The 24,337-nt window shown below is 44.4% G+C and overlaps 1 protein-coding gene and 1 long non-coding RNA gene across 2 annotated transcripts in view; one reads left to right on the forward strand and one right to left on the reverse strand.

Annotated features, from left to right (window-relative positions):
• The window catches only part of syt3 (synaptotagmin III), a 102,992-nt gene extending 89,848 nt beyond the window's left edge, over positions 1–13,144 (forward strand). Inside the window, exons 7-9 of the mRNA XM_043679639.1 lie at positions 7,914–8,043; positions 8,226–8,348; positions 11,067–13,144. Of these exons, the coding sequence (XP_043535574.1) occupies positions 7,914–8,043; positions 8,226–8,324 (229 nt within the window). The 3' untranslated portion in view covers positions 8,325–8,348; positions 11,067–13,144. The remainder of the gene's footprint in view (positions 1–7,913; positions 8,044–8,225; positions 8,349–11,066) is intronic.
• Positions 13,145–14,893: 1,749 nt separating this feature from the next.
• Positions 14,894–17,096, reverse strand: LOC122542190. The gene is made up of 2 exons (XR_006309753.1): positions 15,301–17,096; positions 14,894–15,199 (listed from the first exon to the last, which is right to left on the reverse strand). It is a non-coding gene; the product is annotated as an uncharacterized LOC122542190 (long non-coding RNA).
• Positions 17,097–24,337: the final 7,241 nt, after the last annotated feature.

Below are 24,337 nucleotides of genomic sequence, written 5' to 3' on the forward strand. Positions count from 1 at the left end.
TTACATTTACTCACGACAAACACCTGAGATTACAAAGGATGCTTTCCTTTGTAACGGTGTGTGCATTAACCATCGCTCCAGATGCCTCCTTTCAATATCTCCCAGCTTCACATTACAGTGGCCTTGCTTTTAAATTCAGTTGAAAGGGCTATTACATCAGTTCTTCTGTGACCTTCATTCTTAGTTTTACTGAAGGTTTTATTAGCTTGGCACACTGAAGAGGCTGCAGCACTCTAGAGTACAACCTCAGGCTACCTGATGCTGAAAATTATGTGGATGGATTTCCTGGAAGATTCAAACATCACAAGACGATTGCAGCTACAGGCTCATGGTTTTATTGCCATCCAGTACATCTTGAGAGGAGTAACCCACAAAATGAAGTAATTCACAGAATGATCAAGGCTGCTGAGCTGAATCTCCCTTGGTGGGGTTGGGGCAGGGGGAGGCAATGCTGAAGGGACAGCAGAGTTGAAAACGTTGGACTTTATTTTAAAGTGAAGCCTTTTAACTAGAGGTGTGGGAGTCTGTCTGCAGAGCTTATTCAGTGCCCTTGTGGTGAATGTGGGTTAATCACACTTGAAGCTCTCTAGCACTTCAGGTCACATTATTTAACAACATGTGTAATTCTTGCTTCTCCTGACAACAGTTAAATTAAGACAAGTGCATAAATTGGAAAGGATGATAGGACTGTGTTAGACTGTGGAATTTCTCCTCACAATTGTTTTAACTTGTGGGACACCTTCTCCATAAAAGCTTATTTCATTCACTCACCATAGAAACTCAGAGCCTGAGTAGGCCGTATGGTGCCTTGAGCCGGCTCTGTCATTTGATATGAATGTGGCTGAACTGATTGTGGCCTCAACTGCACTTTACTGCCTCCCCTCAATATCAAATGCAGCCTTAAAAAAAATTGAATGACTCAACCTCCATTACTCTCTAGGGAAGAGAATTCCACGTTCTCATGACTCTCTGAGAGAAAAAGTGTGAGTCTCTTTATTGTTAAACTGTATCCCCTAGTTCTTGTCTCTCACATAAAGGAAAACATCCTCTCAGTATCCACCTTGACAACGCAAGATCTTAACATATTTCAGTAACATCCGCTCTCATTATTCTAAACCCCAGCTCAACTTTTCTTCCTAATACCTTCAGCCCACAAATCCATCAATCGAAACTACTCTGAAGTGCTTCCAATGCAGTTATAGCCACTCTTAAGCAAAGGATCTAAAACTGTAACCGAACTCCAGATGTGGTCTACCCAACATGCTGTTCGGCTGCAGCGAAGCATCTCCTTATTTTGTATTCTAATCCATTGGGAATAAGTAGAAACAGAGATGGAAATGTGTTGCTGGAAAAGCGCAGCAGGTCAGGCAGCACCTGCTGTATCTGCGTACTAACATTTTGTGATTCATGTAGAAGGACATCAAGATCCCACAGAGTTCTTCAGACTCTTTCCATTAAAATAAAATGCTGCTTTTCTGTTCTTCTTGCCAAAATGTACAAGCTCATATTTTTCCACATTTTCATCCATCTGCCAAATGTTTGCCCACTCAATTAACCTATTTATAGTATATCCCTTTGCAAACTCCTTATGTCACCTTTACAACTTACTCTCGTATCTATTTTTGTGTCATCAGCAAATTTAACACCATTTGGTGCCTTCAGCCAAATTATTGTTATTAATTGTAACTAGTTGAGGTTCCAATATTAATCCTTGTGACACTAGTTACATCCTGCTAGTTCAAAAATGACCTGCTTATTCTTCAGGTCTGCTACCTGTTTGCTGACCAATCCTGTATCCATGTGAATGTGTCGCTCCCCACCTCACGAGCTCTTGTTTTGTTGCGTTTGTGTTTAGTTATTGTTGTAATCTGTGATGTGACATCTTATCGAATGCTTTTAGGAAATTCAAGTACACCACATCTTTATCCATATTGCCTCTCATTTCCTCAAGAACTCCAATATATCAGCCAAAGATGATTTCCCTTTCACAAAACCGTGTCAACTCTGAGTGATTGAATTAAGATTCTCCAAGTGCCTTGCTTCCACCTTAATAATAGATTATAGAATTTTTCCTAAGACAGACCTACAGCTAACTGCCTATTGTTTCCTGCAGTCTTGCTCCTTTCCTGAATCCACCAACCATTTTACAATCTGATGCAGAACCTAGGGAACTTTGGAAAATTGTAACCAATGTACTTACTATCTCAGCAGTGACTACTTTTAATACTCTGTGATGAAGTCTATCAGGTCCTGATGACGAATCATCCTTTTGTTCAACTAAGCTTCACAGTACTACTTCCGTGATGTTTGTAATAAGTTCCAAATTAACATGCCTTGATATACAAGTATTTTTGGGATATTTGTTATGTCTTCAACAGTGAACACATTCACCGGATAACTGCTCAACAATTCTGCTGATGACTTATTTACCCAGTATTAGACTGGCATTGGAGGCGGTTCAGGAAAGGTTCATTGGGGCTGATCGCCAGCATAGAAGGATTTGCTTATAAGGAGAGGGCGAGTGGTTTGGGTTCATACTCACTGGAGTTTAGAAGAATGAAAGGTGACCTTACTGAAATGTACGAGATTCCCAGGGTCGATGTAGTGAGGTTGTTTCCCTTTGTGGAAGAGTCTACGACCAAAAGGTATAATTGTAGAGTAAGGGGGTCACCCATAAGACAGAGATGCAGAGGATTTTTGTTTCTCTCTGAGGGTTGTGAATCTGTGGCATTCTTTACCATAGAGACCGTGTTGAGGTTGGGTCATTAAGGCTGAGATAGATGGACCTTTAATCAAGGGTCACGGGAAGGGGCAGCAAAGTATTATAGAATCATAGGATCCCTACAGTGTGGAATCAGGCCCAACAAGTCCACCCCAACCCTCTGAAGAGGAACCCACACAGACCTATTCCTCTACATTTACCACCCGCCGCCCATTTATTTTGAATCCCTCCCCCCCCCCGACTAATGCACTGTATTAAATCAGTATTAAATAAATGGAAATATAGTTAAGAATTATCAGATCAACCAGGATCTCATTGAGTGGGGAACAGACTTAATGGACTGAATGGCCTACTTTGTTCCCATATCATATGGCATCAACAGTTATTTACCTCATTACTGGCTATGGGAGAATTGGCTGCAATTTTTCTACTTTACCTAATATGACCACCCTATCTAAAACACATCATGAATTCTAACATATTTGGGAATGCTTGTGGAAATGTGATATAAATGCAAGCTGGGACCCCATTCAAAGGGAAGAAAACCTTCTTCCTCACAATTGCCTAGCATTACTACCAAGGACATCCTCAATATGCAAAATCACACACAGGAACCAATCCCCTTGGTCGCAGTTGGCCCAAAATGTAGGCACTGGATTTGACCAAGTAACTGAGGTCAGGACCTGGCCAATCAATTTAAATCCTGTGAATCTTATTAGGTGGTAAATTTGATTGACAGTCTTTTCAGAGGTTGAGTGATCAAAAATTTGATTTGTTCCAGTTGGGCTTGGAGATGTAACTCTCAGCTTCCCTTGTACAAATTGAGGAATCTTTCATCCATGTGAGATAGATAGGTCGCACTATCGCCATGGAGACCTATCAACAAAACACCATGTAAACGACATATCCTTTGCCACTCTCTCTACCAGATGAGCAGGTCTCATCTTTAACTTTCTGTGAAGGGATAACTGCTGTAAATCTATAGTCTGCTGTTGCTTCAATTCCATTCATTATTTCCACTGGGTGTCTGACAGCTTTAACCCTGAACCACAGTCGAGTGAAATGTGGATTCTGCTGCCTTCCTCTGTCAGCATTTATTACATCAAAGCACGCTTGCAAACAGCAAACTGAATTTAGAGTCAACAAAGGGCTGTGCTTAATCCTTGGGATCACTGTAGATCACTTGGATATCAGGCAGTGAAAAAACACACTCTGGGCGACAGACATCAAGGGCGTACCTGATGTCTGAGACATTGGACAATAGAAGGCCATCATAAACACACAGACCACAGACAGAGACGCTTGCGCACATGTGTTCACACACACACACATACATACACACACAGACACACACACAATCTCAGTATGCTCATTCTCATTGGGTATGGTATTGCCCCATGGATAGGAGGTTTGCTTGATTTCTCTGGACCAGAGCTGCGTTTTTCAGTTCTAACTCCGTGATTTTTGCGTCCCCTCGTTCCTTACGGATGGAATTTAATTCCCGCTCTGTCCCTAAGAATTGCCCTAGACAACACATTATCGCTGTGACCTTCTCAAGTTAGGAAGGCCGCTTGCTTGAGTTGTGCTAAAGTTATCCCAGTAGTTCTGCCCTGGGGATCCTGGGCCCATTTCAACATTGAAACAAAATTCTGCCCGTGTGGACCGCTTTTTCTAACTAATATCCTGTCTCAGTGTTGTTTCCCACACTCTACTCTGGTGCCATTCTCTGCCATTTTCAATTAAACTACGGGGTATCCGGGGTGGATCAGACTGAGGGTACGGTTTTCGCTATGTTCCAGTCCTACTCCCACCGAGTGTCAAACGACTTTCAATGTTTTACCACCCCCCCCACACACACACAAACATACACCCACATGCACACACACTCACACACACACACATCCACATGCACACATATATACACACACAGACACACACACTCACATATACACACACACACTCACACACACATACACATATACACGCACACACACGCACACACACGCACGCACACACAATTGTCGAAAAATGTTAGAAGCTGTAATACACAGTGGAATATTCCATAAAGATGCACCTGTGTGCCAATTACAGGTTGAAAGTGCAATTGTTGCGATGTAACACAGACATGGGTCAGCTAGTGTTTAGTTCCCATAAGATTTGGGGGAGATGATGATCCCGTTGATGAATATGCCAGAGGCTCCTGCTCTGGGATGTGGGTTCAAGTCCCACCATAGTGACTCGCGGAATTAAATCCAATTAATAACTCTGGTATTAAAATCTTATTTCAATAATGGTGACCACATTGATCATTGGATTCACTAATGCCCTTCAGAGAAGGAAATCCACCATCCTTACATATAACTCCAGACCAACAGCAATGTGCTTGACTCTTACCTGCTTCCTAAAATGGCCCGAGCAAACCCCTTGATACCAGGTCAATGAGGGAAGGACAGCAAAATCTGACTTTGATCTTATGAAGAATACATTTTTTACAGGTGGTCAGGAAACGTCTCATGTTAGAAGGAAGGAGGAATGTTCCAGCTTTGTTGCAGGGAATGGGGGTAGGCTACACTCCTGATGGGCAAGAGCACCTTCCTTCCTATTATTTGGAAAAAATTGCAAATCTCACATGCGCCTGACTGTCTATTCCTCCCTTTCTGGCCTGTGTGGGTGTAGAATTAAAAGCTCTTAACAAACTCAATCGTCCCTTAATTATTCATTTACAGTGATGGGCGTACTGCTGATTTTCAAGCCTACTCATCCAGCTCGGAGGTAGTGGGTTAGCCACCCTCCCTACATTACATGACCTCCCACCCCCCCACCCCCATCGAAAAACAGAGCTGGTGGGGGGCATATAATATCCAGCTCATAGTCATGCTGGTAATCTAGGAAATGGGGCAACAGAGAACATGCCAAAGGCAGAGGCAGCAATTAAAAGTTAAACTCTTGTGGTGTAATGGTACTCTCCATGCCTCTGGGCTAGAAGGCCCAAGTTCATGTCCCACCTGCTGCAAAGGTATATTGTAACATGTCTGACTAGCTTCATTGCAGGTATCTCCAGTCTAAAGCCTCAAGGACAGCTGCTGTTCCTCTAGATTGTGTTGGCTTTCACTGGCACCCTGCAGCAAGGTGGGGAATTAAAATGGCAGGGGTTTGGAAACTTGGTATTGTTTATTTGTTGGTTCACGTGAATGGAAAAAAAACACTAGCCTGAAGGTGAGGGCCACTATGTAATCATTGTCAATTGTCATAAAACCCATCTGGTTTACTATTGCCCTTCAAAAAAGGAAATCTGCCTTCCTTTCTCAATCTGGCCTACATTGAGTCATAGAGTTGTACATCCCATTTGCCAACATTTGCCCATATCCCTCTAAACCCTTCCTATCCATGTACCCATCCAGTTGCCTTTTAAATGTTGTAATTATACAACCTGCACCACTTCCTCTGGCAGCTCATTCCATACATGCACCACCAAACAATTGTCCCTTCTGTCCCTTTTATATCTTTCCCCTCTCACCTTAAAACTATGCCCTCTAGTTTTGGACCCCTCACCCTGGGAAAAAGACCCTTGCCTATTTACCTTATCCATGCCCCTCATGATTTTATAAACCTCTATCAGGTCACCCCTCAGGCTCCGATGCTCCAGGGAAAACAGCCCCAGCCTATTCAGCCTTTCCTAATAGCTCAAAACATCCAACTCCGATAACATCTTTATAAACATTTTCTGACCCTTTCAAGTTCAACAACATCTTTCCTTTGGCGAGGAGAACAGAATTGAACATGTGGAAAGGTTTGGAGGGATATGGGCCGGGTGCTGGCAGGTGGGACTAGAATGGGTTGGGATATCTGGTCAGCATGGACAGATTGGACCGAAGGGTCTGTTTCCGTGCCGTACATTTCTATGACTCTATGTGACTCTGGACCCGGAGAAATGAGGTTGGCTTTGAGGTAATTAGGAATGGGGGGCACATGCAGGCCTGGACACCATTGCCAGCATCCTAGGCATGAATAAAAAGGCAGTGAGAATGGGTAAAATGGAGGGAGGGTGGTGAACATTTAGGGATACACAATAAACCACTCACCGATCCAGTGACACTCACATCTGTGAACAGATACACTTTTCAAGAAAGCATTTACAGACTGAACAGATTCCAATTTCGAGCAGCCACAGTGATTTGCTTTTGGGCCTGAGTTAAACAACTGCTTCCTTGAATGAGGTAATGTTGTCACAGGAGAAGGGTTGAGAGCGGATGGCCTGTATTCATTGGAATTCAGGATATTCTACCGAAACATAGAAAAGGGGACTTGTCAGGAGGATTCAGAGCAGATCTGTCTCCTTGTGGGAGAGACAAGGGGATGTAGTTTAAAAATAAAGGACTTCCCGTTTAAGACAGAGATGTGGAGAAAAGTTTATTTCTTTCAGAGGTTATCAGCCTTTGCAACTGCTTTCTGCAGACAGTGGTGGCTGGGCCATTTAAGTTAAGCGAGTTAAAAAAATCACATAACACCAGGTTATAGTCCAACAGGTATATTTGGACAGTGTTGACAGCTACCCAGTGAAGGAGCAGCGCTCCGAAAGCTAGTGCTTCCAAATAAACCTGTTAGACTATATTTTTTTTTAGATTAGATTACTTACAGTGTGGAAACAGGCCCTTCGGCCCAACAAGTCCACCCGACCCACCGAAGCGTAACCCACCCATTCCTAATACTACGGGCAATTTAGCCTGGCCAATTCACCTGACGTGCACATCTTTGGGCTGTGGGAGGAAACCGGAGCACCCGGAGGAAACCCACACAAGACACGGGGCGAATGTGCAAACTCCACACAGTCAGTCGCCTGAGGCGGGAATTGAACCCGGGTCTCTGGTGCTGTGAGGCAGCAGTGCTAACCACTATGCCACCGTACCGCCCACAATCTGGTGTTGTGTGATTTTTTAAGTTTGTCCACCTCAGTCCAACACCGGCTCCTCCACATCTAAGAGAAGTAAATACAAGGGATTAGTGATGAAGGAGTGGGAGTAGGCGGGGAAGTGGAAGCAAGGCCACTATCAGACATGAGCTGATCAAATGGTGCAAAAAGCCACGTGGGACTGAATGGTTGATTCTTGCTTCTAACTTGTCTGGTCATCTGTCTCATTCCTTTCGCTTCAGAAACACCTCAAGGTGATCCTGTCTCTTGCTCTCTCTGCAGCATCGGTCACAACGAGGTTATTGGGATGTGCTGTGTAGGGAATGATGCTGATGGTGCAGGTCGGGAACACTGGACTGAAATGCTGGCCAACCCACGCAAACCCATTGAACAATGGCAGCAGCTTGTTGAGGTGAGCTGCGAGCCGGCCTGTGTAGTTTGCCAGTCTTGGATGAAGGCTTGGAGAGTTGTCTTTGGCAAGAAAGGCAGTCTTCTTTGATCTAAGATAAAATCCTAGTGCTCAGCCTGTCTATAGCTTTCAAACGCATTCTGATTTGCTGTCTCTGTTGTTCTTCCTTTTTCTTTCTACCTTAGGAAAAAGTCATGAACAATTACATGACAAAAAGTTACACCACCAGTACAGGTGCCACCAAACCAGTTAGCATTGTGGTGGAGAGTCCTCATTCAGACTGAGAGTCTTACCATACATCACATAAGGTGGGTGCACTTGCCATTCCCATGAACAGGACGCATGTGTGATGTGGGCGTCACTGGCTAAGCCAGCCGTTATTGTGTGTCCCTAATTGCCCTTGAGAAGGTAGTGCTGAACTGCCTTCTTGAACCGCTATAGGTAGACATGGTGTCAGAGGGAGAGGTTTCTTTCGACTGCTGCCTTTCCCTTTGAGCCAGTTAGAATTCCTGTGAGAGAGATTATGGGAATTCCTGTGAGAGAGATTATGGGAATTCCTGTGAGAGAGACTATGGGAATTCCTGTGAGAGAGACTATGGGAATTCCTATGAGAGAGATTATGGTAATAATCTACACCAGGAGTCTTGCGTACAGGCCTTTGATCATTTTTTTCAGACATTGCGAGTTTTCAGAGGCTAGCTCTGGGGAATGTAGTAAAAGGCAGTATCTTTATACCAATCTTTTGCCACATGGGCAACTCATTATCCAAATTCCAATCTTGCTTTGTAAAAACAAAGGGAACAGATGTCTATTCTGGGTCATAGGCGAATGTCATCAATATTTCTCCTTCACCCAGCCAGAGGACAGTTAATCTTACCCTAGATGTTGCTGTTTCTACATTCTCTATTGATGAAGACACCTCCTGCCTCTCAACCTCTCTCCAAAGCCTGACTAGAATGTTTCATTAGCACTAATTGTTGTTTATAGGCTCCTGCTGACACTGTCAAAGAGTCACAGAGATATACAGCACAGAAACAGATCCTTTGGTCCAATTCATCTATTCCAACCAGATAACCTAAATAAATCTAGTCCCATTTACCAGCATTTGGCCCATATTCCTCTAAACGCTTCATATACATATATCATCCAAATGTTTTTTAAATGCTGTAATTGTACCAGCCTCCACCACTTCCTCTGGCAGCTCATTCCAGACACATACCACCCTCTGCGTGAAGAAGTTGCCCCTTAGGTCCCTTTTAAATCTTGCCCTTCTCACCTTAAACCTATGCCCTCGAGTTTTGGATTATCCCACCCCAAGAAAAAAGACCTTGGCAGCTCATTCCATACACATACCACCCTCTGCATAAAGAAGTTGCCCCTTAGGTCCCTTTTAAATCTTGCCCTTCTCACCTTAAACCTATGCCCTCGAGTTTTGGATTATCCCACCCCAAGAAAAAAGACCTTGTGTATTTACCCTATCCATGCTCCTCATGATTTTATAAACCTCTATAAGGTCACCCCTCACCATCCGAAGCTCCAGGAAGAAAAACAGCCCCAGCCTATTCAGCCTCTCCCTATACCCCAGATCCTCCAACCTTGGCCACATTCTTGTAAATCTTTTCTGAGCACTTTCAAGTTTCACAATATCCTTCCTAGAGCAGGGAAACAAGAATTGAACGCAGTATTACAAAAGTGGCCTCACCAATAGCCTATACAGCCGCAACGTGACCTTCCAATTCCTGTACCCAGTACTCTGACCAATAAAGGCAAACATACCAAACACCTTCTTCACGATCCCATCTACCTGTGACTCCACTTTCAAGGAACTGTGAACCTGTACTCCAAGGTCTCTTTGTTCAGAACCTTACCAATAAGTGTATAAGTCCTGTCCTGATCTGCCTTACCAAAATGCAGCACCTCACATTTATCCAAATTACCTCTTAAAGTTCAGCTAGTAAAAGGCTCATTAATTGAAGTCTGCTCTTTATGTTTTTCTTATTTAACCCTTACAGTCTCATTCACACTAACAGAGGGGTTGGGGTAATCAGTCAAGTGATTCAGTGAAAGGAACAATGTGTACTTGTTCAGACAGCTCGGGGCCTGCAGACATCTCTGGAATTGGAGGTCTTGCAGCACAGTGGGTTTCTGTCTTTACCTCCAGGTTCCAGGTTCAGTTCCCAGAACTTGATAGTCATAGGTCGTGTGTCATAACCTGCCCAAACAATTGATAATCAATCATCAGGTGTTTCTGATAGGCCTATGGTAAGAGCAGGAGTGTCTCTGTGTGTTAGCTGTAACTCCACGTTAAATGAATCCACACACAGGCACCTTGTGGGACCACCTCGCCTATCCACCCAGTTCTGGTCACCTCACTACAAATAGGATGCGATTCCACTCATGTGGGTATAACAGAGATTTGGCACGGTTGGGGAATTTTAACTGTGGGACAGAGCTGAGTTTATTTTCTTCGCAACAGAGGAGAGATTATGTAGAACTTAGGCAGATCAGAAAAATTATTTCCCAAAATCGAAAGGTCAATAGCCAGTAGTTTTAAAGTAAATGGTGGAAAAGGTAGAGGTGATTTCATCACTGAGGAGTCTGGAACTCGCTGCATGAAAAGTTGGTAGAGACAAAACCTATCATCGTATTGGCTCTGCCGTAACTTAGAGGACTATAGAGAGTGGAATCAGTTTGCGTGACAATGCTTCAGCCAACATGGGTGCGATGGGCTGAATAGCCTTCTTTAAAGCCTGTGTTTCGATCGCTGATAGAACGAGAGAGATTAGGAGAGAGGAATGAAAAGAGTGTTTGACGCAATGACTGACAGTCTGAAGCAAAGTGACAAAAAAGGTAAGATTAGTGAGAGTGAGGCAAACTTGACAGTCAAGCAAGAGGAAGTGACACATAGCAATAGCTGTGTCTCTGTGATCGAAGCAGACAGCAATAAGGTTCTGTGATAAATAGAGACAGTGCTAACCTATTTACCTTCAATTTCGTCCCCTCTGTTTTTTTTTCATCTTCTGCAGGGAACACAAGAAGCCAGCAGTGCATTTTTTTTTCAACTTTTCTTCGGTTTATGAAATCCTTTCTTCATCGGGAAAGAGAGAAAGAAAGGTGGGGGATCAAACCCTACAATGTCTGCGTCCCGGTCTGAGGACAGCAAGCAAGAGGAAATTGGGCAATAAATGGGCAGACTCATCGATTAACCCATGGATCATTTAACAACCATATTCAGTTGCCACGTGTGTCTGTGTATTTGGGATGAAGGTGTCTGGGAGCTCGACTCAGAACCCATTCCAAAACCAAGGTGAACGCTCGAAAACGATGCAACCGCAAAATTCAATTTTCAGGGCAAAAATAACCCTGTTTCGAATGCATGTTTCACCATGGATGTTTGTGGCTTGCGTATGACATGTGTGAGCAAGAAATCACTGGCCCCCCACTGTATCCATCCCTCAACTCAAATCCCTCCACCAATCCCCACCCCAACTTGGGGCTACTTCACAAAGTCAAAATATTATCCATTCTCTGTACATTCCTGCCAATCGGATGGACGGATAACTATGCTGCTGGACATGTGATTTCAATGCACGAATTCCAGGAGAATATTTTTTTTCCAGCCGGTCATGTGTTTTTGAAAGCATTTGGAAGCCAGGAGGTGGTAAGAACCCTCAATCCTTTGGTGGCAACCTTGTTAAGTGAGATCCCACCTAAAGTCAGGTCTCAGGGTAGTGATGGGGAGAGCTGGGGGTTTGTGACATTGGGGCTCATTTATATTCAAACTTGATCATCAGGGAGCTGAACTGATTGGATAAGACTGTAATGTTGTACTGGCGACCAATTTCAGTCTCCTTTTGTCGGTGGAAAGTGATGCGGCGTAGGGTCAATCTAATATGACTTTCTACTATCCACTTTCTTGACTACTCAATCTCTCAAGGCCAGTTAAGATTGCTGGCAAGTCCTGAGGCAGCAATCAGTGGATTTCCAATCTTCTCCACATTTCCTATCATTCCCCACCCTATAGACTCACTCACAGTGTCTCTTATCCCTTCAACACATGCTGTTTGTGAGAGTTAGCAGTTTTGGTCCTGATATTCAAGCCCAGTTGACAGAAAGCATGTGTAAACAAGATTCCGAAAGGTTTCACTGAGCTTTTTAATGGACTTTCTCCAGTCATGGAGCAAATATCCACCCCTTCCCTTATTGCTCCAATTTGATTTCTTGCCAAAGGCCAACTTAATTCCTTGAAATGCAAAAGGTCACGAAAGAACATCAGCCTAATGATGCAAGTGGGTTGTGAGATCCCCTTGCTCTTTGCTGCTTGCATTCGATCAGGCAGATCACTAACCCCCAACCCCTACCCCCAAGATCACCTACCCCACCATTCCAACCTGCTTATTAAGAATGTATAGATGTGGTTCTTGTGGAGCAGTGGCAGTGTTGCTACCGCTGGGCCAGGGGACACATGTTCAATCCCACCTGCTCCAGTGTATAATATAATCTCTCAACAGGTTGGCTAGAAAATGGGTGCAGGAGGAGATTATTCTCGATCCTGTTTGACATTCAATGAGATTATGGCTGATCCTCAAAAACGTCTAATCTAAGGCTAGCAGGAACCAAACATTTCAAGCTCCAACTATTGGAATAGGAGCAGAATGGGAATGGAACAGACTAGTGGTATTGTCGCTAGGTGATTAATCGAGAGACCCAAGTAATCTTCTGGGGACCTGGGTTCAAATCCTCCCATGGCAGATGATGGAATTCAAACTCCTTAGAGTAAAAATCAAGAATTAAGAGTCGAATGGTGACCATGAAACCATTGCCTATTGCTGGGGAGATCCTATCTGGTTCAATTGTGTCCTTCAGGGATGGAATCTGCCATCCTTACCTGGTTTGGTCTCCATGTGATTCCAGACGCACAGCAATGTAGTTAAGTCTTAACTAGTACGTACAGATAATAAATGCAGGCCCAGCCAGTGATGCCCACATCCTGTAACTGAACAAAAAAATTGTTAAAGTTGTCAATTGGATGCTTTTATGAATAGGAAGGGTTTGGAGGGATATGGGCCAGGTGCTGGCAGGTGGGACTAGATTGGGTTGGGATATCTGGTCGGCATGGACAAGTTGGACCGAAGGGTCTGTTTCCATGCTGTACATCTCTATGACTCTATAATTAGTCTTACATTATTAAGGAGAATAGTTATGATTTGAGATTGGGTAGGACTTGCTGCACAATCCAGAATGTGCTAACTGCTGCACGAATAACAAATTTAAGATAATTTGTTGAGCTCGTAATGTAGCTCAATAATGCTCACTAGAAGCAATATGCAATATACAGAGACCCGTCTTCTGCAAACAAAATGAATATGTTCCAGACTTGCCCTTCTTTTGAATTATCTGGGAATTTTCAGAACTAATAGTTTCCCATTGCTTACTTCATGGCAATGTGTCAGCCAATTGTCAATTAAATAGCACCCTTTTGTTCTATATATAAAGTGCTTCACTGGTTTCCAAATTTAATAATGGACACTCCCCTTTAAGAATCCCCCCAAAAAAGGCAGAGATAAATTCCTGCAGGATTTCTCCCAATCACTCAACTATTGTACTGCAAGATCGTCAGAGCACCACCCAACACTCTGCAAAGCCATGCATCAACTGTCTCTCAGTGCCTCTCATGCCTCCTCTGTGTCAGAAGGCTGTGAGTTCAAGTCCCACTCTAGATATTCAAGCACATATTCTAGGCTGATTCTCCCAGTGTCGATGCTGAGAGAATGCCACACTGTCTGAGATTCTGTATTTTGGAGGAGACATTGAGTTGAGGCTCAAGTGTCCTCTGTGAAACGTACAAAACTGCTCCTGAAGAAAATCCGAAGGTCTCTCTGATATCTCAAGCAATACTTATCCATTATCAGCATCCAACTGAGCCACCCACTCAGTATCATTTACCTCTCTTCTCCCCACAACCTTGCACATTTTTAATTTTCAGACGAGCCGAATGCCCTTTTAAATGTTCCCCAGTTGATCCTGCCTTCACCACACTCTCAGGCAGTGCATTCCAGACCTTCACCACTCAGTGTCTGAAAGCATTTTCCCTCGAGTCACTGTTCTTCTTTTACTAATTGCTTTTCATCGTGTTCTCTTATTCTTGATCATTTCATGAGTGGGAATAATTTTGCCCTATTTACTCTGTCCAAGCCCCTCCTGATTTTAAGAACCTCCAACAGAACTCTGCTCAATGTTCTCTTCTCCAGAGACAACAGGCCCAACTTCTCCAATCCATCTTCACCACAGAAGTTCCCCGTCCCTGGAAACATTCTCCACCTTCCTTGAAGACAGAGACATGTACGTTGGGGTGACAGTTGGATTAGACTCTGTTGAAATGCCTTCCCTTCCCTCTTTTTTGTTATTCATTCATGGGACGTGAATGTCTCTGGCTGGGCCCATCCCTAATTACCCCTGGGTCTCAATCATACAGCAACATGTTCGGGCTGAGGGTGACCATTTGGGGAGCAGTACCAGGGGGAGGGGGATGTCTGTGAGAACTGCATTTCAGCAGCTTCAGGAGGGGGAGAATGAATGGCTGATTAGAAGTGTTGGGGACCCAGCAACCTGACCATTTCAGCAATGGAAAGAACTAAAACAATTCCAGGGATCTGTTTCTTCAGAAAAGATAGAGCTGAGAGCTGCCTGGACAGCGGTCTCCAAACTGATGGCAGTTTGATCAGGTGATTGTGAAGGTGATCTTTCTACTGGTAGGAGAGACTGAAATGAAGGGCTGCAAGTATATGATAGTCACTAATCGGTGAATTCAGCCAAAATGTCTTTGGTCAGAGAATGGCGAACATTTTCTTTCTCCAAGCTCATACGACAGTCGTTCACTAATCTCCTTGTGGTCCTCACTCTTCATGAAGGAACTAATCCAATTTCCACTCTTCCAATATGTTCCTGAACTAATACAACACCCCCTTCCCATCCTTCACCCTTCACCCACAGCTGGCCTGATTCAGAAAATGTCTTCTGTTTTCACACATCTGCAAGAATTAAACATTACAACAGCCGCTATCCTGCTGAATTCTCCACACCTCCAGATAGTCACACAGCAAGTGACCCTTACCCTGCTGAATTCTCCACACCTCCAGATAGTCACACAGCGAGTGACCTTACCCTGCTGAATTCTGCGCACCTCCAGCCTGTTACACAGTGAGTGACCCTTACCCTGCTGAATTCTGCACACCTCCAGATTATCACACAATGAGTGACCCTTACCCTGCTGAATTCTCCAAATCTCCAGATAGTCACACAGTGAGTGACCCTTACCCTGCTGAATTTTGCGCACCTTCAGCCTGTTACACAGTGAGTGACCCTTATCCTGCTGAATTCTGCACACCTCCAGATAGTCACACAATGAATGACCCTTTCCCTGCTGAATTCTGGACACCTCCAGCCTGTTACACAGTGAGTGACCCTTACCCTGCTGAATTCTCCATACCTCCAGCCTGTTACACAGAGAGTGACCCTTACCCTGCTGAATTAGTAATAACTCCATACAGTTACATATTGATTAATACTTAGCCTATTGAATGAATAGTAGCTGTGAGCGATTGCACAGTGAAGAATCTATATTCAGCTGGATTCTCAGCATTTCTATACAGTTTCACAGTCAGTGAGAGTTAACCTGCTGAATTCTCTACTCCTCTGTACAATTACACAGTGGGTAATCCTTACCCTGCTGATAAACATAATGACTCTGAAGTCCATGGATCAGGAAGGATTTGGTAATAACAGAAGGCAGCTTGAGAAAGAGGCATCAGATGTGCAGAATTAGGGCTGGATTCAATTCTGTCCCATATTTAGAACTTTGATAAGTTTCTTTATTGGAAAATGAGTCGAGCTCATGGAAAGAAATCTCGCCCTCTACCAGAGATCATGTAACTTTTACATTCTCCCTCCCTGTAGCCGCCCTGTTGTAACTTACTGTGTAATTGTAGAAAGTTACGACTGATTCAGTGGGGGTCGGTTGGCCGGATGGTTGGTTTGCAACGCATTGTGCCAGTGTGGTGTGGGTTTAGTTCCTGTACTAGTTGAGATCACCATGAAGATCCTGCCTTCTCAATCTCACCCCTGCCCTGAGGCATGCTGACTCTCAGGTTAAACTCCCATCATTCTGTGGGACTACGTCAACTTCACCTTTTACTCACTGCAAGGATCACTCACTGCGTAAATGTACAGAGGGACAAATGATTCGGAAAGGTAGGAATACCAGCAGGGAACCTCACAGTTAGATCCAATCCCATGAGAATATACAACTTCAAGATTGCATGGGCAGAGAAATGGTTCAGAAGTCGGAAGGAGAGGGCAGGATTAGTCGTTCTGGCTTCAAAATGGAGGGCAGCCCTTTGCTGGTAGAACACCAGAGTAATTTGCCCTGGGACCTCAGCGTTTCACAATATTTTCAACGGACATTGATAAAGGAATAGAAAGCCATATATACAAATTTGCTGACTACAACCAGTGAGGTGGGGAAGCAGAATGCTGCAAAGGGACATTGATCGATTAGGTGAATGGAGGAAAAACAGTGGCAAACAGATTTTAATGTGAGGAAGGGCGGGAGCATCCAATTCACACAAAAAAATTGGATATTAGAAATAGCGAGAGACCAAGAATTGTGGAGGAGGCAACAACAATAGGAGGTCCTTGTAGAGAAATCAATATCAGCTGCTGTTCAGGTAGAAAAATGATTAAAATAGCTAATGGAAAGTTGGCCTTTACGTCAAGGGGACTGAATAACAAAGAGGTGATGGGAGATAGATTAGAGTGAACACTGCTGGGCCCATTGGAATACTGGCTTAGTTCCAAGCATCTCATCATCGCAAGGATCTATTAGTTGTGGAGGGGCTGCATTGAGATCCACCAGAATTACACCAGGGTAAAGGAGAGCTGGTTAGCTGGACAGTTGATCTGTGATGCAGCGTGATTTTAAGAGTGTGGGTTCAGTTCCTGAACTGGCTGAGGTCACCAGTGAAATAGCTCCACAGAGACTGGTATCCCATCACCAAATCAGCCTTTATTACAGAGTGTCCTTCACACTGATCCAGCTCCCTTGGAGTGAACAGAACCTCTGACACTACTGTCCATATCAATCAGTCAGGGCTCCCTGATTGAGCCAGGTTAATAGCCTCTATTAAAAGCCCTTCATCAGACCTCTATTCCTGATGAAGGCCTTTTGCCCGAAACATCAATTTTCCTGTTCCTTGGATGCTGCCTGAACTGCTGCGCTTTTCCAGCACCACTCTAATCCAGAATCTGGTTTTCAGCATCTGCAGTCATTGTTTTTGCCCAGGTTAATAGCCCCAATCAGGGAACTCATATTCTATGAGGTGCACCTGGGTGACCACATTACAATCACTAAGTTCCACCTCGTCTGTGTCCTAAGATACTTGTAGCTCCCCCAGAGCATTTTGACATCGGATCAGGTTTCTCCAACTCTGACTGATACAGGTGATGTGTAACACACGATAGCTCACGTCTTGTGCCCCGCATGTCTCGGAAGAAACTCACCCTCTCCTTCAGGTGGCAAAAGAGTCAAGGTGGTGACATCCACCATGTCCATCTCAGATTTTGAGGTGTCTTTAGCACTTGATGGAGAGGGTGAACCCACAGGTTCTGGAACAGTTGGAAAGCCTATTGAAGAACCGGGCATGTTTTGCTCCAGCATCATTTGCTCTGGACAATCACTCTTGCTCCCCATACTAGCATACCATCCTCTAATGTGATCTGGTCTCTCCAGGTCAAAAAGGTTTTCGTTCTGGTTGTGACAGCCCCTTGGCTTTCCTCATCACCACCAGCTGTTGCAGTTTTGCCAGGACTGGATCTTTCTGCGTCCAAACCCTGATATTGTCAGCTGTAACTGGAAGGGTGTCCAGAAAATTTAAAACCATTGCAGACTGTCGGTGGTACCATCGGTGGCGTATCTGTCAATGGGAGGCGGCTCAGTGCGTCTGCATTTGCTACTTGGTCTCCCAGGCAATGATCCAACTTGTAATTATATTCGCTTCGAATTCGAGCCCACTGCTGAATTCAGCCTGAAGCTATGGGCACTGCCTTGTCCCCTCTCAGTAGACTGAGCATTTTGTGGTTTGTTATTATTATAAATTCATTTCCTTAGAAGTATTGGTGGAATTTCCTGACTCTTAATAGTAAACTGCCAAACCTTCCTTCTCTATCTGAGCATATTTAAGCTCTGCAATAGCCAAAGTTTCAAATGCATACTGTATTAGGCATTCCTCTCCATTGATCCATCTGTGAGCTAATTCTACCCCGATACCATACAGGGAGAGATCGCATGTCAATACCAGATCTCGCATGAGATCACAGTGTGCCAACACTTTAGAGCAGTCATTCTCAACGGGGGCCATATGGCCCCCTTAGGGGCCCTGGCACATCTGAAGGCGGTCATAGACTGAAAACTGCGAAATGATTTTCTGTCTGTCTGTTTGTGTTGTATCCCTCTTTGATAGGGGGGCCCTGGAACCTGAGAAGAACTCCTATGTGTGTTTGGAGGCAGGGGGGGGCATGGCCAAAAACCGGTTGAGATTCACAGCTGCATGATAGCTGTTTCTTCACTTTCCTGAAAGCAATGGCTTGGCTTTGCGACCATTTCCTTCATTAAGAGTTGAAGCAAAGGTGCCAGGATGGAGACTGAATTATGTATGACCTTACCATAATAGTTCACCAGCCAAAGGAAAGGCTTAAACTCCAGTACAGATGTGGGAACCAGGGCACCTTTGATCGCCTTCACTTTATCTTCCAATAGTTGTAACTCAGCCTGGCGCTGCGAGGCAGCAGTGCTAACCACTGTGCCACCATGCCGCCCACCAGCCAAAGGAAAGCCTTAAACTCCAGTACAGATGTGGGAACCAGGGCACCTTTGATCGCCTTCACTTTATCTTCCAATAGTTGTAACTCAGCCTTGTTGACTCTATAGATCATTTGGGATGTCTGGAACACACATTTTTCCCTTCTAAGGCATGTACGCCTGGGGGAATGTCGAAGAACTATGTCCAAGTTCTCTAAATGATCCTTATTGGTCTTCTCTGTTATTAGCACATCATCTAAATAATGGCTACCTGGAATAGACCTTGTAAAATGTTCTTCATCGTCTGCTGAAAAACTGCACAGGCTGACAATACCCCAAATGGCAGTCTCATGTGTTGGTACAAGCCTTATTGGTATTAATTCTACCATAGTTCTGGAAATCCTCATCTAGCCGCAATTGCAAGTATACATGGCTCATGGGTGGCACAGTGGTTAGCACTGCTGCCTCACTGCGCCAGAGACCCGGGTTCAATTCCAGCCTCAGGCAACTGTCTGCGTGGAGTTTGCACATTCTCCCTGTGTCTGTGTGGGTTTCCTCCGGGTGCTCCAGTTTCCTCCCATGATCCAAAAATGTGCAGGTTAGGTAAATTGGCCATGCTAAATTGCCCATAGTGCTAGATGTAGGGGAATGGGTCTGGCTAGGTTGCCCTTTGGAGGTCAGTGTGGACTTGTTGGGCCAAAGGGCCTGTTTCCACTCTGTAAGTAATCTAATGTTCAGCTTTATGAAGGACAGCCCCTCTGTCAGCTTTGTTTATATATCCTCTATGTGAGGGATTGGGTATTTATACAGAGCAAAAAGTGATTTACCATTTGTTTAGAATCTCCACAAAGGTAAACCGACCCGTCAGGCTTCATAATGTGTATGACCCATGCTGCCCATTCCACAAACTGGACCGGGTTTGATGATTCCTTCACTTTCTACTACTTTTGCCCATAAGGCAAATGGCACTGAGTGGACCTTGCAGAATCATGGAATCGCTTGCTTGTCAACTTGCAAGGTGGCCTTGGCTCCTTTGATAGTCCCGAGACCTTCCTGAAAAACTTCTTGGTATTTAATTAGGACTTCACTCAGGCAGCCATTTGTCTAATTGAAAAATATTGAGCTGATCTGGATGATTCTTTTTCAACTAATTTCGCCCCATCAAGCTTGGGCCTGAGCCTTCTACTACAATCAGTGGTAATTAAACTAGCTGCTTCTCATAAGAGACTAGAACTGAAGCTGTACCCTTAATCTGTAAAGGTTCCCCAATACAGGCTGTCAGTCTAGCCATGATCTTCCACTAACTTTGAGGCTGGAGTCCAGAGCAAATTTTGTTAAAGACTAGTTCTGCAATCATTGAAACAGCCACGGTGGTATCAATCTCCATTAGAACTGGGTAACCATTTAACCAGATGTTTATTTTGATTGCATCTGACTTGGAAGTTGCTCAGCAGTTTAGCTGTTCCAAGCCAGATGTAGGTGGACTTTCCAGGGTGTGCATTCTCATGGATACCGGCCTGTGAGTTCTCTTACTCAATTAAGGTCTAATGGGACTCTTTGGCTGCCTCAGGAATGCATACTGCTCCCAACTACAATGGCTTGCTGGCCCAGATCCTGAAGAAAATTTTAACCATTTGGCCAAGGCTTGGTGTTGGTTTGGGGTTTTGCTGTGGGCTAACCTGGAGTCCCTCTGTTCAGGGTATGTCCTGAGTGAGGCTGTGCAATTGTCTTCACTTAAGTGGTGTTCCCCAATCTCAGTCAGATTGGCGAGGGTGTCCACTTCCATTGGAAAACCCGGCAACTCATATGCTCCACTTGCTGCATTTTCCAATGATAAAGCCAGTTGTATTGCCTGTTTGAAATCCAGTTGGGCTTCAGCTCCAAGGTGCTTTTGCATGGTTACATCATTTATCCCAATCTCATTGCCACTGAAATAATTCTAGAGAGGCTCGTATTCCATCACCAAGTCACCCTTTATTTACATGAGGAGAGGCCTTGACACTGTTTCAGCTCCCCCAGAGCCAGCTCTCAGAGTGAACAGAACCTCTGACCCCCCTGTTTTTTTTCTCAGGACGAAAGGAAACACCTGAGTGGCCAGTGATAAGCAGTGCCCTTCATATCAAAGGGCAGTGCTGTCTGAATCTCCTGGGTTTTTTTTCAGAACCTCTGACCGTCCTGTTTTTTTATATATTAACCCCCACACTACCGCCTAACTGCAGTAGTGCTTATTTTTTCCCCAGCACCCACGCTGTGTGTGTGCAGGTGTGAGACACAGTGAGAGACACAAAGTGCACGAATCTTTATTCAGTTTCCACCACCAGGAAGATAGGAAAACACCCGAGTGGCCAGTGACAAGCACTGCCCTTCACATCAAAGGGCAGTGCTGTGTGATCAAAACAGTGAAGGGGAGGGAACATTCCTGTTTAATTTTTTTTCCCTTTTTTTTCTTTAAAACCCCCACACTACCGCCTAACTGCGGTAGTGCTTATTTTTTTCCCCAGCACCCATGGTGTGTATGTGCAGGTGTGAGACACAGTGAGAGACACAAGGTGCACAAATCTTTATTTAATTTCCACCACCAGGAAGATAGGAAAACACCCAAGTGGCCAGTGACAAGCAGTGCCCTTCACAAAGGGCAATGCTGTGTGAACCTCCCTATTTGTTTTTTTTTTACCCCCACACTACCACCTAAGTGCGGTAGTGCTTATTTTTTCCCAAGCACCCATGGTATGTGTGTACAGGTGTGAGACACAGTGAGAGACACAAGGTGCACAAATCTTTATTCAACTTCCACCACCAGGAAGATAGGAAAACACCCGAGTGGCTAGTGACAAGCAGTGCCCTTCACAAAGGGCAATGCTGTGTGAACCTCCCTATTTGTATCTGTCAGCCAGGGCTCCCTGATTGGACCAGCTTAATCAGGGAACTCATTTTCAACAAGGTCCACCTGGCTGACCACATTACAATCACTACAAACATGAGGGGCCTTCCTTTATGACATCACCCCTCGGCTACTTACCCCTCACCACCAGTCACACCCGCCCTCCCTTCTCATGAGAGAGTGGCCCTTTGGCTGCTGATGGATCCAGGAAAAAGTGTAAAACATTGTGAGGAGTAGCAGCAAAGACAAGAGGTTGTTGAGCTTGCAGGAGGAGTCAACTGAACATCTCAAACTGAGGATTTTCTCCAGCAGGGACATTAAAGTTCATAGAGTCATCACCAGAAACTAACATTGCTGTACAGCCTAGATATGACCTAATCATATGACACAACAGGTTTGAGGCTTCTTCCCATTTCTATATCAGTATGTCGAAAAACATTGTACTGGGAAGGACAAGTTTGCAATGACAGTGACTGTTCTTGGAAGAAAGTGTCTTTGGAGTTCAGGCAGGAAAGTGCAGCTGAGACTTGATCAGCTCCTCCATGATCTTGCTGAATGATTGTACAGGTTTGAAAGGCCAAATAGCCAACTTCTGATTCTAGTTACAGCTTTAGATTGTCCTTGGTCTTGTGTTATCACAGCATGCCTGCAGTGTTTGCTGAGATAGGGTTAAAAACGAAAACGTTTATTGACAGATGTAGCTAACAGTAACAATGCTTAAAGGGGACAATGACATGCCACAAAGCTGGATTGACATGTCCTGCATTTTATTTGCATATCACACCACAATCCTTTATAGTACATTCCCCTCCAGGTCTCTGGCTCTATCCATTACGTGACATATATATTATACTGCTCCTATTTCTCATGTTTGTATGTTCCCCAGGAACCTAGTGAGGTGCCCCAGACGGGGCAGACTGATTCAAAACAATAATCTTGCTGCAATAACAACCTTCTGGCATTAGATGTCTTTAGTATTGTTTTTAATTATGAAGCCAAAGGACATCATCAAGTTGGAAAGAGTGCGGGAGATAAATTGGCAAGGTGGTGACAAGGTGGCACCGTTTTGTGGTTTGTAAAATGGAATAGAGAAGATGACTAATGGAGATCAGGAGAGATGCAACGTTGCAGTCCTGAGGAAGATCAGAGAACCATCTTATTTTCAATTCAGTGAGGAAGTGGAAAGGAGGACATATATAGACGGCTACTTCCGTTTATGAAGGAACACGAAAGGACAGTTGTAGAAGCAGTAAAATGGGGAAAGACAATGGCTGGGGGGAGAATGGAGACTGCAAGACAAAGCTACATCTTGCATCGCTTCTCTAGGAGTTAACTCCTCATTAGACATTTGGAGGAACACTTTGATCTGTCTGAGATTGTAAACACCTATCCCAAGCAATAGAATTTGGAATGATACATCTATTTTCTTTTTATGTAAAACTCTGTCTTTGTAAAATTCACCCGATGTTACCAGTGAGATGTGATGAGGGTCAGAAACTATGTCTGTTTTCTTCCATCTTTTGCATGTAGTGTCTTGTCAAGTGGCATGCAGAGGCAAAGAATAGTTTGTTCCTTTTAAAGAAAATGCAAGCAGGGGAATAAAACATGTCGAAGCCAACTTTCCAAATCAAATCCATCCATTGTGAATGTTTGTAGGATGTTTTCCAGCGTCTGTCAAACGTGTCTGTCAAAAAAAACACTCAAAGCCATGAACGCAGAAAAATAAATGTGATTATTTTCTCTTTTCTCTGAATTGGTTGTGTTAACTCCACTCACACTGTGGCTGAACTGTTGAATAAAACATTAATGACTTCTGGTGATATCTCATTCTCCCTAGCAAGTTATTTTTGGGTAAGATAAAGTCACCATTGTCCCACTGTCTTGTTAGCGAGAGAGACAGTTGGTGGTGATCACATCTGATTAACCTGAGGGTCACCATACCACAGGCAAGGGATGAGTTTGAGATGGCAAGACCTTCATGGTGACCTTAAACCATACAAGAACTGAATCTGCATTGTTGGTGTCACTCTGTATCACAAGCCAGCCATCCAGCCAACCACCCTGGCTTGTGGGGACAGGGCCAGTGGATCATCTTCTCAGATACCCTGAGGATCTGACAAGTAAAGGCAGGATTCTCTGTCTGTCTCTGTGGCCAAAATAGCTCTCTCTCTCTCTCTCTCTCTCCCCCTCCACCCCTCTCTGATATACAGCGCTCCCATTGTCTCTGATACAGAGTGCTCACTGTCTCCAATGTACAGAGCTCTTATTGTCTCCAACATTCAGAGATCTCAGTATCTTCCATATATAGATCTCACTGCCTTAGGTTCACAGAGCTCTCACTGTCTCTAATACACAGAACTCTCACAGTCTCTGACATACAGAGCTTTCACTGTCTCTGCTACTCAGAGGTCTCACTGTCTCCGATACACAGACCTCTCAATTTATCTAATACACAGAGCTCTCACTCTCTTCGATGCACCCCCGGCCAACACCAACACCCCCACTTGTCCTCCCGCTCCCGGCCAACACCAACCACCCACCTGTCCCCCCCCGCTCCCGGC

The sequence above is a fragment of the Chiloscyllium plagiosum genome, chromosome 39 (assembly GCF_004010195.1).
Source record: "Chiloscyllium plagiosum isolate BGI_BamShark_2017 chromosome 39, ASM401019v2, whole genome shotgun sequence".
Taxonomy (NCBI): Eukaryota; Metazoa; Chordata; class Chondrichthyes; order Orectolobiformes; family Hemiscylliidae; genus Chiloscyllium; species Chiloscyllium plagiosum.